A 12287-nucleotide genomic window follows, 5' to 3' on the forward strand; every position below is an offset into this window, starting at 1 on the left:
ACCCTCTGTCTGCCGGGTTCAGGTTAGAACCCTCAAGGGTGTCACAGTCTGTGTTTACTCCTTCCTGCCATTCCAGACCATCCGTGCTCCGATTCAAAGCTACCTTTTCAGCATCCCCCTCACTCTGTCCTTTCCTTATAGAAACCCTCCAATCCAGTCATGCCGTATGTCCTCACACGACCTGTGCTTTTATACACATCACTTTCTCTGTCTTTCTTATTATCTCTGTCAAAATAAGGCCCACTGACTTCCCATGTCCTCCGTCCCAGGTGATTTTCTTTGTCTGCGGTGTCACTTACTTCTGCACGTATGGCCCATACAATTTACTGGCACTTAGTTAGCATTTTTGTTTCATCTCATTCGCTCTGCTGGAATCTTACAGTTAAAAAGGACAGACTTACCACTCAAAGCAAAATCATTTGTACAGTACCTCTGATAACCTCTTTACACACCTAGTCAGGAGAAGCCCTGTCATTTTTTAGGCCTCCCAGTTCTACTTATTAATAGGAGATAATACGTTAGATGATCACTTTATAAACTGAAATATGTATCTTTGTGACTGTCCTCCCTTTAGTGTCATATGTGCTTTCTAGAGAGACACAGATTAAAATCCTATTTCTAAAAAAAAAATCCTATTTCTGCCTTTCCTGTTTCTGCTCTTCTAGTATCAGTCATGCTCTGTGGGTAAATCTTTTTGGATTAATATGCCCTTATATAACCCCATCCTGTCACCTTCCTTTGGATCCCTCTACTTTTAATTGCCTCTTGAATAATGACCTCCAGAATTGAACCTACTTCTCCAGTTGTCCTCTGTCTAGTTAGAGAAAAGCAAAACTCTTCTTTTAATGAAATGTGAATTGGCCGGAGCTAGTGGTCTCTTTCTAGTCTTGGTTTTTTTCATGTTTTCAAATTTTGATATCCCCTACTCTAACCCTCTGCTCAGTTGCTTTCCATGCTGCTGGACTGAAAAAAAAAAAAAAAGCCTTAAAAATACAGTGGGACTTCCCTGGTGGCGCAGTGGTTGAGAATCTGCCTGCTAATGCAGGGGACACGGGTTCGAGCCCTGGTCTGGGAAGATCCCACATGCCACGGAGCAACTGGGCCCGTGAGCCACTGCTGAGCCTGCGCGTCTGGAGCCTGTGCTCCGCAATAGGAGAGGCCGCGATAGTGAGAGGCCCGCGCAGCGCAATGAAGAGTGGCCCCCGCTTGCCACAACTAGGGAAAGCCCTCGCACAGAAACGAAGACCCAACACAGCCATAAATAAATAAAAAAGCCAAGCATTTGAAGCCCTTTTAAAAATAAATAAATAAATAAAATACAGTGAAGCCCAGCTTCAGAATAAGTGAAAACGTTGGAGCAGTTGGGAACCACTATGGCAGATGGGAATGGAGTCAGAACTGGAGGAGCTGTTGGTTCAGGGTGCATGTATGAAGTGCCTGCTGGTGCCAGGAGCCGTTCTTGGCACTTGGGACACACAACACAATAGACAGACACCCTGCCTTCGTGGAGCTTGTATTCCAGCTGTTTCTGAGCAAAGACTTTAGGCAAAAAAAAAAAAAAAAAAAAGACTGGCAGATAATATCAGAGTATAGAGTAACTGAAGCCAAAAGAAAAGAAGAGAAAAAAGTGTAAATGGTTCAGGCACATGCAATGTAGAAAATTAACAATATGTGCAAGCTTTTGGTATTCACAGTCGTGAACCACACCTCTAGAAGGAAAATAATACATTTTAAAAATTAAAGATAGGAGCATTCACAATAGCCAGAAGGTGGAAGCAACCCCAGTGTCCATCGACTGATGAATGGACAAAGCGTGACGGCTGCGTACAGTGGCATACTATTCAGCTTTGAAACAAAGGGAGATTCTGACACATGCTGCCACAGGGATGAACCTTGCGGACTTTATGTTCAGGGACGTAAGCCAGTCACAGAAGGACAAATACTGTGTGGCTGCCTTTACGTGAGGCTCTAGAGTAGCCTGATTCATAGAGACAAGGCGAGGGTGGTTTGCCAGGGGCTTCGGGAGGAGGCTGGGGATCGTTTAATCCATAGTTTAAGCTGTGCAAGACAAAGCGCTCTGGAGACGGTTGCACTGCAGTATGAATGTCCTTGGCACTGCGGCACTGTACCCTTAAACACGGTTAAGATGGTAAATGTTACGTGTATTTTTTTTTAATCTGTGAAAACCTTTTCATTTCTAGTTGTCACAAAATAGTTCTGTCATTGTGACTGGTTAGGGGGTCCTTTTTTAGAGTAAGCAAAATGAAAACAAACATTTTTTTACAGGTGTTTAAACCCTGGAAAATCTGTGTCAGGTCCCTGGGGACCCGCAGACCCCTGGCAGGGAATCCTAGCTGCAGCCTCTGGTCAGCCAGCTTGGGAAGCAGCATTTGGAACCTTGTGCCACTGGCCAGCGTGGCCCCTGTGGCCAAGCTCTTGGCTCAGGGAGAATGGATGGTGCTTAAGCAGATGGGACCTGGGCTGTAACCTGGCCACTGGGAGCCCAGGGAGCACTTTGCAGCAAGGCAGCGGGCAGCAGGGGCCTGGCACTGCTCACTTTCCCAGTCCTGGGGGCACGCCCACCCCCCCCCCTCAGGTGACAGCCTCCTGTCCCTGGTCTTGGTTTAAAAGCGGTTAAGATGGTAAATTTTATGTGTATTTTACCACAATTAAGAAGAAAAAAAGTTTAAAAATTAGCAAAGCAACTAATTGAAAGACCAAGAAACTCAACATTAAAAGAAAACTTTAAAGACATAAGCCATAAGCATAGTATAGTTGGGGAAGCAGACCCATGTAGAAGAATTGAAGGGCCTTCACAGAGCAGATGCCTATTAATCTAAACTGTGAAAGTGCTGGAAGGGAATGCTGAACAGAAAGAAGTTAGCAGCCGGTGAGGAGAAAGCTCAGGCCTTTCAGGTAGAGCGTGTGGCATAAAACTAAGTGAAAACAAGTCATGTCTCAGTGACACACAGTCCTTGGAAGACACTGAGGAAGGAGTAGATAGAAAATTGTAGCTGGTCAGATATTAGGCCCAAGTGTTTAATACATTAAGAAACCTGATGAAAGTGATGCTGGAAGCAGGACAGTGAGAACAGCAGTGAGGTCAGAGAAGGCGTTTTAAGAATCATGCAGGCCTGTGATAAAAGGATGCTGGGGACCCTGATAGTGAACATGCAGGTACAAAGTGGTGGGTTCATTAAAAACTATTAGAAAGGAAGAATCCACAAAACTTGCATATTGGTTCTGGGGAACAAAGAGGAAATCAAATTTTTTCAGTGTTCTCAGGCTGTGGGCCTAGAAGTGTGGTGATTCAGTTAATGTTGAACGGGAGATTCGTTATGACGGATGGAAGACCTGACTTAGTGTAGACATTTTATATTAAAGGTAATGCTGAGTATCTAAGTAAAGGCTCCCTAGAGAGGACATAAGGAGATGTTCAGGGACCAGATTTGGAAGTTCAGGTATTTCAGCCAGGCTTGCCCACTGAGCTTTCGTAAGGTGGCGTATCGGCCACACCCTCTGAGGCCTCCGTGAGGGAGGCTGGAGGACCTCCTCGCCAAGGGAAATGAAGGGGTGAAAGAGATTTCACCCCGGATAGTTAACCGGTTAAATTACAAGTAAAGGAGGCATCAGTAAGAGAATCTGGATTTCAGATTCATCTTAAAATTGGAGTAAGCTGTGCCTACATGTCTTTGACAGTAATACGTCCAAAGCTACTGATCTCACTGTTGCTTTCATCTGCTCTCTTTCCTCGTGTTTTCTGGATTATGAAACTTATGAAACACGATTATTTAATCGTTCCGTTTGGAATACCCAGTTGGAGGAAGAGGGAAAAATAAACTGTTATAATATCCCTTCATTCATACTCCTTTTCTGTCTTGCATTTCTGTTAAACGCACGCTTACCTAGGACTCACTCTTAAATTGCTAACCACCGTCGTTTACTAGTAAGAGAGGGCTCGTGTGTTGTCCTTAAGGATTCAGGAGGTACCAGCAGGATTTTGAGCTCCACTTGCCTTGGGTATTTGCCTCTTGTTTCTGAAATTTGCTGGAAGGGGGAGGGGGACAGAGAAGGTGGTCTTACCATTTCTTGAAGCTCAAATGCCACAGCAGAACTTTTAGAGACATCTTGATTCTATTAGAATTTGCAGGTCAAAGGGCAGGTTCAACTGTTCTGGTAGTTTACAGCACCAGGGATGGTGTGACTAGACTAATGACTTAAAGTTGGATTTCTGTTACTACCTACTCATTATGCAAGTCAGGGGGCCTGTTAGTCATGCAGTAGGGAATTACTAATCACTTTGAAAGGTCCTGTGTGCACATTTTCATTTTTTTTTATTTTTAACTGAGGAAAAGCCACTAAGAGAACAAGGAGAGTGATTTGGCAGGAAGAGCATCTTAGTTCTTCTTTTGTCTGGGCTTGTGGCCTATGTATGTTCCCTTTTGTGTTTCATGTGCTGGTGTTACTCCCTATGGGCTTATGGGAAATGAAGTCAGGAAGTGTTCCACCAGCAAGTGTTCCTCTTCTGTGGAGAGCCTTGGATTAGTAAAGCTTTTGAAGTTGATTATTAATCCCCAGGAAGGTTCATTCTCTTTGAAATAGCCGTATTAGTGTTAGAATAGCTGCCTTTCAGCTCTCAAGTAATTGACTCTGCTTAGAAAGGAATTATTGCAGGTATTTTTATTTCCTTCTTCACAGTTTTCTGTATCTTGCCATTTTTCAGCAATGAATGAACATTACTTTGTTATCAGAAAATACCTGTTTTTCAAAGAAGCAGTTGTATTAAGAATAGGTGGCTACTAAAATAAAATCCTTTTTGCTATTTGCTTTTTTGCTCCAAATTCCACTCCCTCTGAAAGGCAGGGTATGCTTAGAATTTCTTAGCTTAGACACTTGAATGTTCTTTGTAAAGCTTAACCACGTAAGCTCAACTACAAATATGGTCTTTGCTATCACATGGATTGAGGGAACAAGAGTTTTTCTTATTCCCCATAAATTAGACGGCTGTTACTACTTACCAGCTTTATTTTTGTTCCTGTCCTCCAAACTGTTTTCAAGAAGTTGTTCTTCCCATGGTGTCCGTTTCAAATTTACCAAAATTATAGGGAAAACAGTACAGTCTCTGTCCCCTTCCAAAAACAAGAGAAAAACCTGAAAGCTAATAAACCCACAAAAGATACTAACATTACCCAGAGTTTACATGATCATATGCAATCAAGACATTTCATTCTCTTGACTGTGAATTGCCCTTTATGGGCGCATACACAGGTAGACGTCAATACCGAGAGTACAGTTTTAAAATGGAAAGGACAGTGTTATGTTAATCCGCTAGGGAATTTTTAGAGGGTGAGAGCCTTGGGTGTGGGAGAGAAAATTTGATTCTGTGCAGTTCATAATATATTATCAGTGCTCAATAAAAAGTAAATAGCATCAATGACATAATAAAATTTCTATTTGAATCGTACAGAAAAAGAAAAAAAGACTTCAAAATATATATCTTATTAAAAAAGGCACCATTCCAATGGCTCAGACGCCAGTGCCACATCCTTTATTTTAAAATTTAGAATATGAATTGGCACCTGTTATATCATATTGCATTTGGGGAATGTGACATTTTACCCCAGAGATTAACTGTACCACACTAGCTGGCCAAGCATATCATTTATAAAAGAATTTGGAATTCAGTCAAGATGTTTCAACAGTATAGGATCATTTTTACCATTTCGTATTATGACGCTTCTTTCCTTAAGTACAGAATGGAACTCAGATCCTATCGCCTTTTATCTTGCATTCGGCAGAAGTTCTCATGACTCGGTCTAACTGGACAGAGTAATTTATCTTGCATTCGTCGTCTGTTATTTGCCTGCCGCTAAATGTGTCATTCTGACTATTGACGCACAGAAATGCAGCCCCCTTATTGAGAAGGCACATTTCTCGTCCCAGCTTGTCAGTCTCTGGGCTCCCCAAAAGGGAACAGATGACAGCAATTAACAGGAAACCGCAGAGTGAGACCATCTTGAACTCCTTCACCTTTAAGCTCATTTCACCACTTAACATATTTTTTTCAAGTGGTCAGTGGATATATTTAGACTGTCGTTATCCCTTTGGTGTTGACTTCATGGGATAAGCCATCTGCCATTTCTTAGACTCATGTAGAGTGAGGACAGTGGAAAGTTATACTGAGGTCAACGAATCTTCCCTTCCAACAGCGAAGACTAGTTAAACAAATCCTCATTTCCATGATGTAAACTGATCCACGTCTTCCATTTGTTAGCACTGCTTGTTCAGGGTTCCCCAGACCTACCCATCTGAGTATGGAATATCCTTGTCAGAATGTGCAAAAGATAGTCTTCCAGTTTGTGGCTAAACTAAAACTCTTCCATATGACTGCTGTTGAAGCGTAATTATCTTAACAAGAGACAGAAGCAAGGTTAAACTTGGGCAGTGCGTTCTCAGATCCAGCATTTCCTCAGGTCAAAAGCTCAGGCCACTTTTATAGTTCCTGTAAATCAGATCTGTCTTCTTCCAGATGACTTATTACATAAAAGATGAGCTATAGAGGAATGCATTTGGACTGTGAGACTAATTGTTCACCAACTTCATTCTGACTATTTTGTCAATTTCTCAGTTCAACGCCCCTCCCCTAAAATCCCACCTTCTTTTCCTTCTGGATATGAACCCAAAAATAGCTGTTAGGTAAACCACAAGGAATCAGTGAAGTTTAAATTGTTGTTTCGAAATGTGCAGATCATTGCCAAGGAAGGCCTTGACTGGAAACGTATTTGCATTGATGAGATAAAAAGATTCATAGATGTTCAGAGTGCCCCGGGAGCAGCTGGCTGATTTCCTGAATCCCATTTACTAACGTTTACAGTTCGTTACACATTCTGTACGTAAAAATGTTTTCAGTTTTAGTGGTGCCTCGTTTGCCTGGAAACCACAGAATACTTATCAAAAGAATGAGTCAAATGGGTAAAATGTATAGATGACAGGATAATTCCTACTTTAAAAAAAAGTCATTAACTTCGTTTACTGTCCAAGTTTAACTACAACTAGATCTAGGAACTCTTCATTAAGATGTCAGTATAACAACCTGATAAAGACATTTAGAGTCAAGAAGCCCTGAATGGGATTCCTGCCCGGACCGTTTGCTTCAAGTGTGAACTTGGGCAGCTGCATACGCTCTCGAAGCCTTAGTTTCACCACCCATAAAATGGAGGTAATGGTACTAGTAACTTGAGGATTGCTGTGAGGACTAGATGGAAATCGGGATGTTTTCTTCCGTTTGCAGGCAGGAAGCCCTTCTGGCCGCCATCAGTGAAAAAGATGCCAATATAGCTCTTTTGGAGCTTTCATCCTCGAAGAAAAAGACCCAGGAAGAAGTGGCTGCCCTGAAGCGGGAGAAGGACCGGCTCGTGCAGCAGCTCAAGCAGCAGGTATGGCTGGTGGGGCTGGGGGGGGGGCTGCCCGCGGCTCACGCACTCAGGTCTCCCACCTCGGGCCAGAGGTCTGGTCTTTATCTAATTGATCTTCGCCAGCAGAGACTTCAGCCTTCAAACCTCTGCTTTGTCTAGGAAGCACAGAGCATTCTTGGTCAGAGGACTGGTTTAGAAGGTGTCACACGTCTTAGGAGAACTTTTTTAACTTTTGCAATGGCTGGATGAAATTAGTGAAATTCTGCCCATTTGAAATGAAAAAGGTTTTCTTGGGGGGGGGGGGTTTTGCATGTCTCTTGGGGTCAGGCCGCAGGGGTCGTCCACAGCACTGACAACTGCGTGGTCCTTGGCGAGTGCTGTGGGGTATCTGCAAGGGCTGTTGGGGTCCTCAGTGGTGCCTCCAGGGGCAGAGGCCGCATGTAAGGGCAGGCAGCAGTGGTGTGGAGCTGGTGGTGGTGTGCCCATACCACCAGCGGGTGAAAAGTCTTATCCCTTACGTCCAGTCAGATTCCCGCTACAGAAGGCACTAAGGGTATTTTCATTTAAGTGACTTCCTGTTATTCAAGGCTGGGTAAGCTCTGATGGTAAGAGCAAAGTTTTGCCCTTTTCTTTTCCACCCAAAACCTTCCCCAAATTTAATGCTTAATACTAACGTGAGGCCTTTCATCTGTGAAAATAAAAGCTAGAAATTTCCTCATTGATGATGGTTGCACAACAATGTAAATATACTTAATGGACAGAACTGCACACTTAAAAATGGTTAAAATGGTAAATTTTATGTTGTGTATACTTTGCCACAATTTTAAAACTGGGGCAGATCTTTTTCCCCTTTGAAGATAAGGAGAAAGCTGAATTTCAGAGTCTGCGTCCTCTCCATCTTCAGTGCTGTTCCCGGCATTCCTGTTCTACACGAGTGTCCACCTCCTGCCTTCCGGGTCATCCCCTTCATCCTCCGCCACTTTTCTGTACGTTTGGGCTGCCCACATTTTCCCTTCTGCCTGAAGTAATCAGAGTAGGAAAGTTTTCAAGTGAAGGAATTTTTTTTTCTACTTTAGAGGATCAGTCATCAATTGATAGCATCATTTTTCATTTATTTATTTTTGGCTGTGTTGGGTCTTTGTTGCTGTGCGCAGGCTTTCTCTAGTTGCGGCGAGGGGGGGGGCTACTCTTCGTTGCGGTGCGGTGGCTTCTCTTGTTGCGGAGCATCAGCTCTAGGCATGAGGGCTCAATAGTTGTGGCGCATGAACTTAGTTGCTCCACAGCATGTGGGATCCTCCCACACCAGGGATGGAACCCATGTCCCCTGCATTGGCAGGCGGATTCTTAACTGCTGCGCCACCAGGGAAGTCTTAGCATCATATTTAATGTTCAAATAAACAAGAATCACTATTTACACAATAAAGATATTTTCTCTATTTTAAAGACTAATAAAACTGCTTATAAATAGACTTTATGTGGAAAAATGAGAGAAACATTGATGAGAAAACACCAGATGAGAAACATTGATGAGAAAACACCAGAAGATGTTCCCTACTGCAAGATAGATAGATGACCAGCAAAAAACAACCCAGTGCTCATTTGCAAGTGAAAGAAAACTTTTACCCACTTAAGCTCTGGTACCCCTGGACGTTCATCCCTTTAAGAGATGGAATTCACTATGAGCTTTCACCCTCTCCTGGGTGCCAGTGACACAAGGGAAAGCAAAACAAAGGTGCTCTGGGGGCCTCCCTTTATTGCAAGTTCAACCACTTTATCCATCATTTGTGGGAATTCTGCCACATAAACATTTTCAGGTCACCTAGCTTGACAAAAAAAAAGAAAGAGAGAGAGAGAGAGACTTCTTTCATATCACAGAAGAAAACGGAGCAAAAAAATTGATCAGCGGTTTGTCACCCAGCTCACATTGCTCAACCTGTCTCATTTTAAGAGCTGTAACTGATTCTAATTGGTCCTCATTTCCCATTTTCTGAACAGATTATCAGTTTCCGTTATGTTCAGCAGGAGAATTATGAATGGATAAGGCTAGCTCAGCGGACTGAGGAGGCTGGAGGGGTCGTAAACGATGCATCTGTGCTTGTGTCGTGGGTGCAGAAAACTCAGGTGGGCTGCCTGGGTCTGCGCGTCATCCTCCCAGCTAGGAGGTGGGTGCCGTCTCCTGTTCCATTAGGGAGCAGTTAGTGAGAATCAGTCAGTGTCTTCAGACAGGACCCAGATCTTGAGACGAGCGGTGTGTCCGTGCAGAGCTGTGTCATGAGCTGAGGTCTCCTGGTGCATGTTCTGTGGAAACGTGTCTGTCACTGGGGAAGTGAGCTGATTGTCAGACAGACGTGCTGTCACCTGCTCACCTGGCCGAGCCTGCTCACAGGGTCTCTGGCCTTCTGTTTCACTGTCCCAGACCAAACATGCCCTCCTGTCCCTGCAGTCTTTTCCCAGCGGTCCCCGCTCTCCTTCCTTGCGTGACCCCCGGGTGGTCCTGGCGGCAGTGGGGGGATCCTGTCCTCTTCAGACAAGCATTTGCACAGACTTGCTTCGTTTTCTGTTGTGTTTTCTGTATTTTACTTCTTTAGCCTCATAAGACCGCTTAATTTCCCTAATCCCTAAGTCCCTGATGGAAAAGGGGGGACTTCACTGCTGCCCCAAGTATTTCAGTAGGTCCGGTATGAAAAAATATCTGAATTAAGTGAATCTTGCTTTCAGTGATTGTCTTTTACTACGTTCTGCCCGCTCTCCTGTTACCAGTTGGTTAGTCTCCAGGGAGCTGCCTGTGACACACAGGGTGCCTGCGTGATACTTCTCCCCTGACTTGTTGCTTCATCAGGTGGAACTAAGGGTTCTGACAGCCGCTGAGCAGGCCCAGGACACCGGCCCAAGCTGGTCGTTCTCGCTCAGGTCCCCATGAGTTTGCAGTCAGGCTCCTGGCCAGGCCTGCAGTTACCTGACGCTTGGCCGGGGCAACAGGGCTCACTCACATGGCCCGGGGCTCTGTACCTTTTAGGCTTCTCCATGGGGTTACTTAGGACATGGGGCTGGTTTCCCCTAAGCACATGATCCAGGGGAGGGGAAGAGAACAGCCAAGATGGAAGCCACGATGTCCTTATAACCTGTCTCGGAAGGGGCACACCATCACTTCCCCTTGTCCTGTTGCACGTGCACCAGCCACCTACAACGTGGGGGGACCAGTGCAGGCGGCCTGGAAGGCTGGCTGCTATGAGAAGTGAGTGAACAAGCAAACAGTGGTGTCCTCCTGTGGTGAGACACTGTTCAGATGTAGAGGAGTACGTGCTGTGTGATTCCATGTGTATGTTCAGCTCTAGAAAAGACCACTTTACTCTCTGACTCAGAAGGCAGATGAGGCATCAGAGCAGAACTCGCTTCATCTTCTCTTGCCTGCCTCCGCCCCCAAGAGGGGCCTGCAGCAGGAAGGGACAGGTTCTGTCCTCTTCATGCCTTTCTCCCTCTTCCTTTGGCGTTGGGGTCCTCTGATGCCATTGCAGCCCTTTGATGCTGCTTCTCTGGCCAGCGTTGACCCCCGAGGGGTGAGCAGTGCCCAGAAGACTCAGACCTGGCTGCTCCTTGCTGGGCTGAAGAGAGCGTGTCGGCTGCCACGTGCTCCTCTGTCCATCCTGCTCTCTGTCTCTAGGTGTCCTTTCTCCTCTCAGATAAGCACAAGGCAAACCAACAAGTCCGATGCCTGAGTAGGTACCAAACAAAGGAAGGAGAAGCCTGTTTCCTTTTCTTCTACTCAAACCCCGTCTTCAAGATTGAAGACTCTAGGATTTAGGGCTGAATCCTCTGAGCCTCTCTCACTGAGCACAGGGGCCCCCCTTGTGCATGACTGTCTGCTCCCCGTGACGTCAAGACTCCTTCTGCCAGACTTAGCATCACCGCACACCAGTCGCAACCCAGAAAAGGCATGAGCTGTGAGGGGCTGGCCTGGTGGACGGTGGTGCCTTTTCTGCCCCCCCCCACCCCCCTTGTGGGCTCTCTAGCATGTGACCTGCTGAGCTCTCCTTTGTCCCCGGCGTTGGGCCTGGGCCACCAGTTCTGGAGCAGCTGGGAAAACCCATTCATCATAGTATTAAAACTAGTTTAAAAGTGACATCTAACATTGGAGAGAGAACAACAAAACGATTTTACATTCTATGAAAAGAGAACAGCAATAGGGTGAAGCTACAGAGAGCTCCTGAGTTGTCAGTGAACAAAGGAAAAAATAAACAGCAAATGTTGAGGTAGCGGGAGTGCTGCAGAGGCTGCACGTGGGGGGCAGAGCCAGAGGCGTCTGGCCGCCTCGCCAAGCGCCGGCGTTCTTGGTGATGAGGCCAGCCTCCGCGCACCCGCGATGCCAGGTGCTGGGACGCAGCAGGCATCTCTCAGAGGACACACGGGCGTCTGGCCTGCCTGCTCTGTCCTGTACTTGCCGTGTCCACGAGCCAGCCTCTCAGCCATCTGTGTGACGTTATCCCCTGAAGGTGGCTGGTACGTGGTGATCAGAGAGAGTGAAAACCTTCTGCTGGTTAGAATATCCGATATCCAGAAGTTGACAGAGTAGACGATTACAGTTCAATCCTTATTTCATGATTCAACAGCCCGTATTGACTTGGTCAGATAAACGTGCTCATCTCGTTTTAATTATCCTATCTCCCTTCAGTTCTAGATTCTTACATATTAAGTACTCAGTATACATACTTCTTCCTCTAAACCACTACAAACATTAGGATCAGCTACATGTTTCCTGCCGCTGGTATCCAGATTTATTTGAAAGGAACTGGATGCAAAGCATTTTCCGTTCACTGCCCTCATCTCTGGAATTGCCTTCTACTTCCTCAGCTTAATCTCTGCTTTAATCTTCAC

The 12287-nt window shown here is 45.3% G+C and overlaps 1 protein-coding gene across 12 annotated transcripts in view; it reads left to right on the forward strand.

The window, feature by feature from the left end:
* ERC1 (ELKS/RAB6-interacting/CAST family member 1) overlaps positions 1–12287 on the forward strand; it is a 399110-nt gene that overhangs the window by 305472 nt on the left and 81351 nt on the right. For all 12 annotated transcript variants that reach the window (XM_079937377.1, XM_079937384.1, XM_079937381.1 and 9 more), the window contains one exon: positions 7292–7436. In XM_079937377.1, coding sequence (XP_079793503.1) covers positions 7292–7436 — 145 coding nt within the window. The remainder of the gene's footprint in view (positions 1–7291; positions 7437–12287) is intronic.

Source organism: Stenella coeruleoalba (assembly GCF_951394435.1).
Source record: "Stenella coeruleoalba genome assembly, chromosome: 11".
NCBI lineage: Eukaryota > Metazoa > Chordata > Mammalia > Artiodactyla > Delphinidae > Stenella > Stenella coeruleoalba.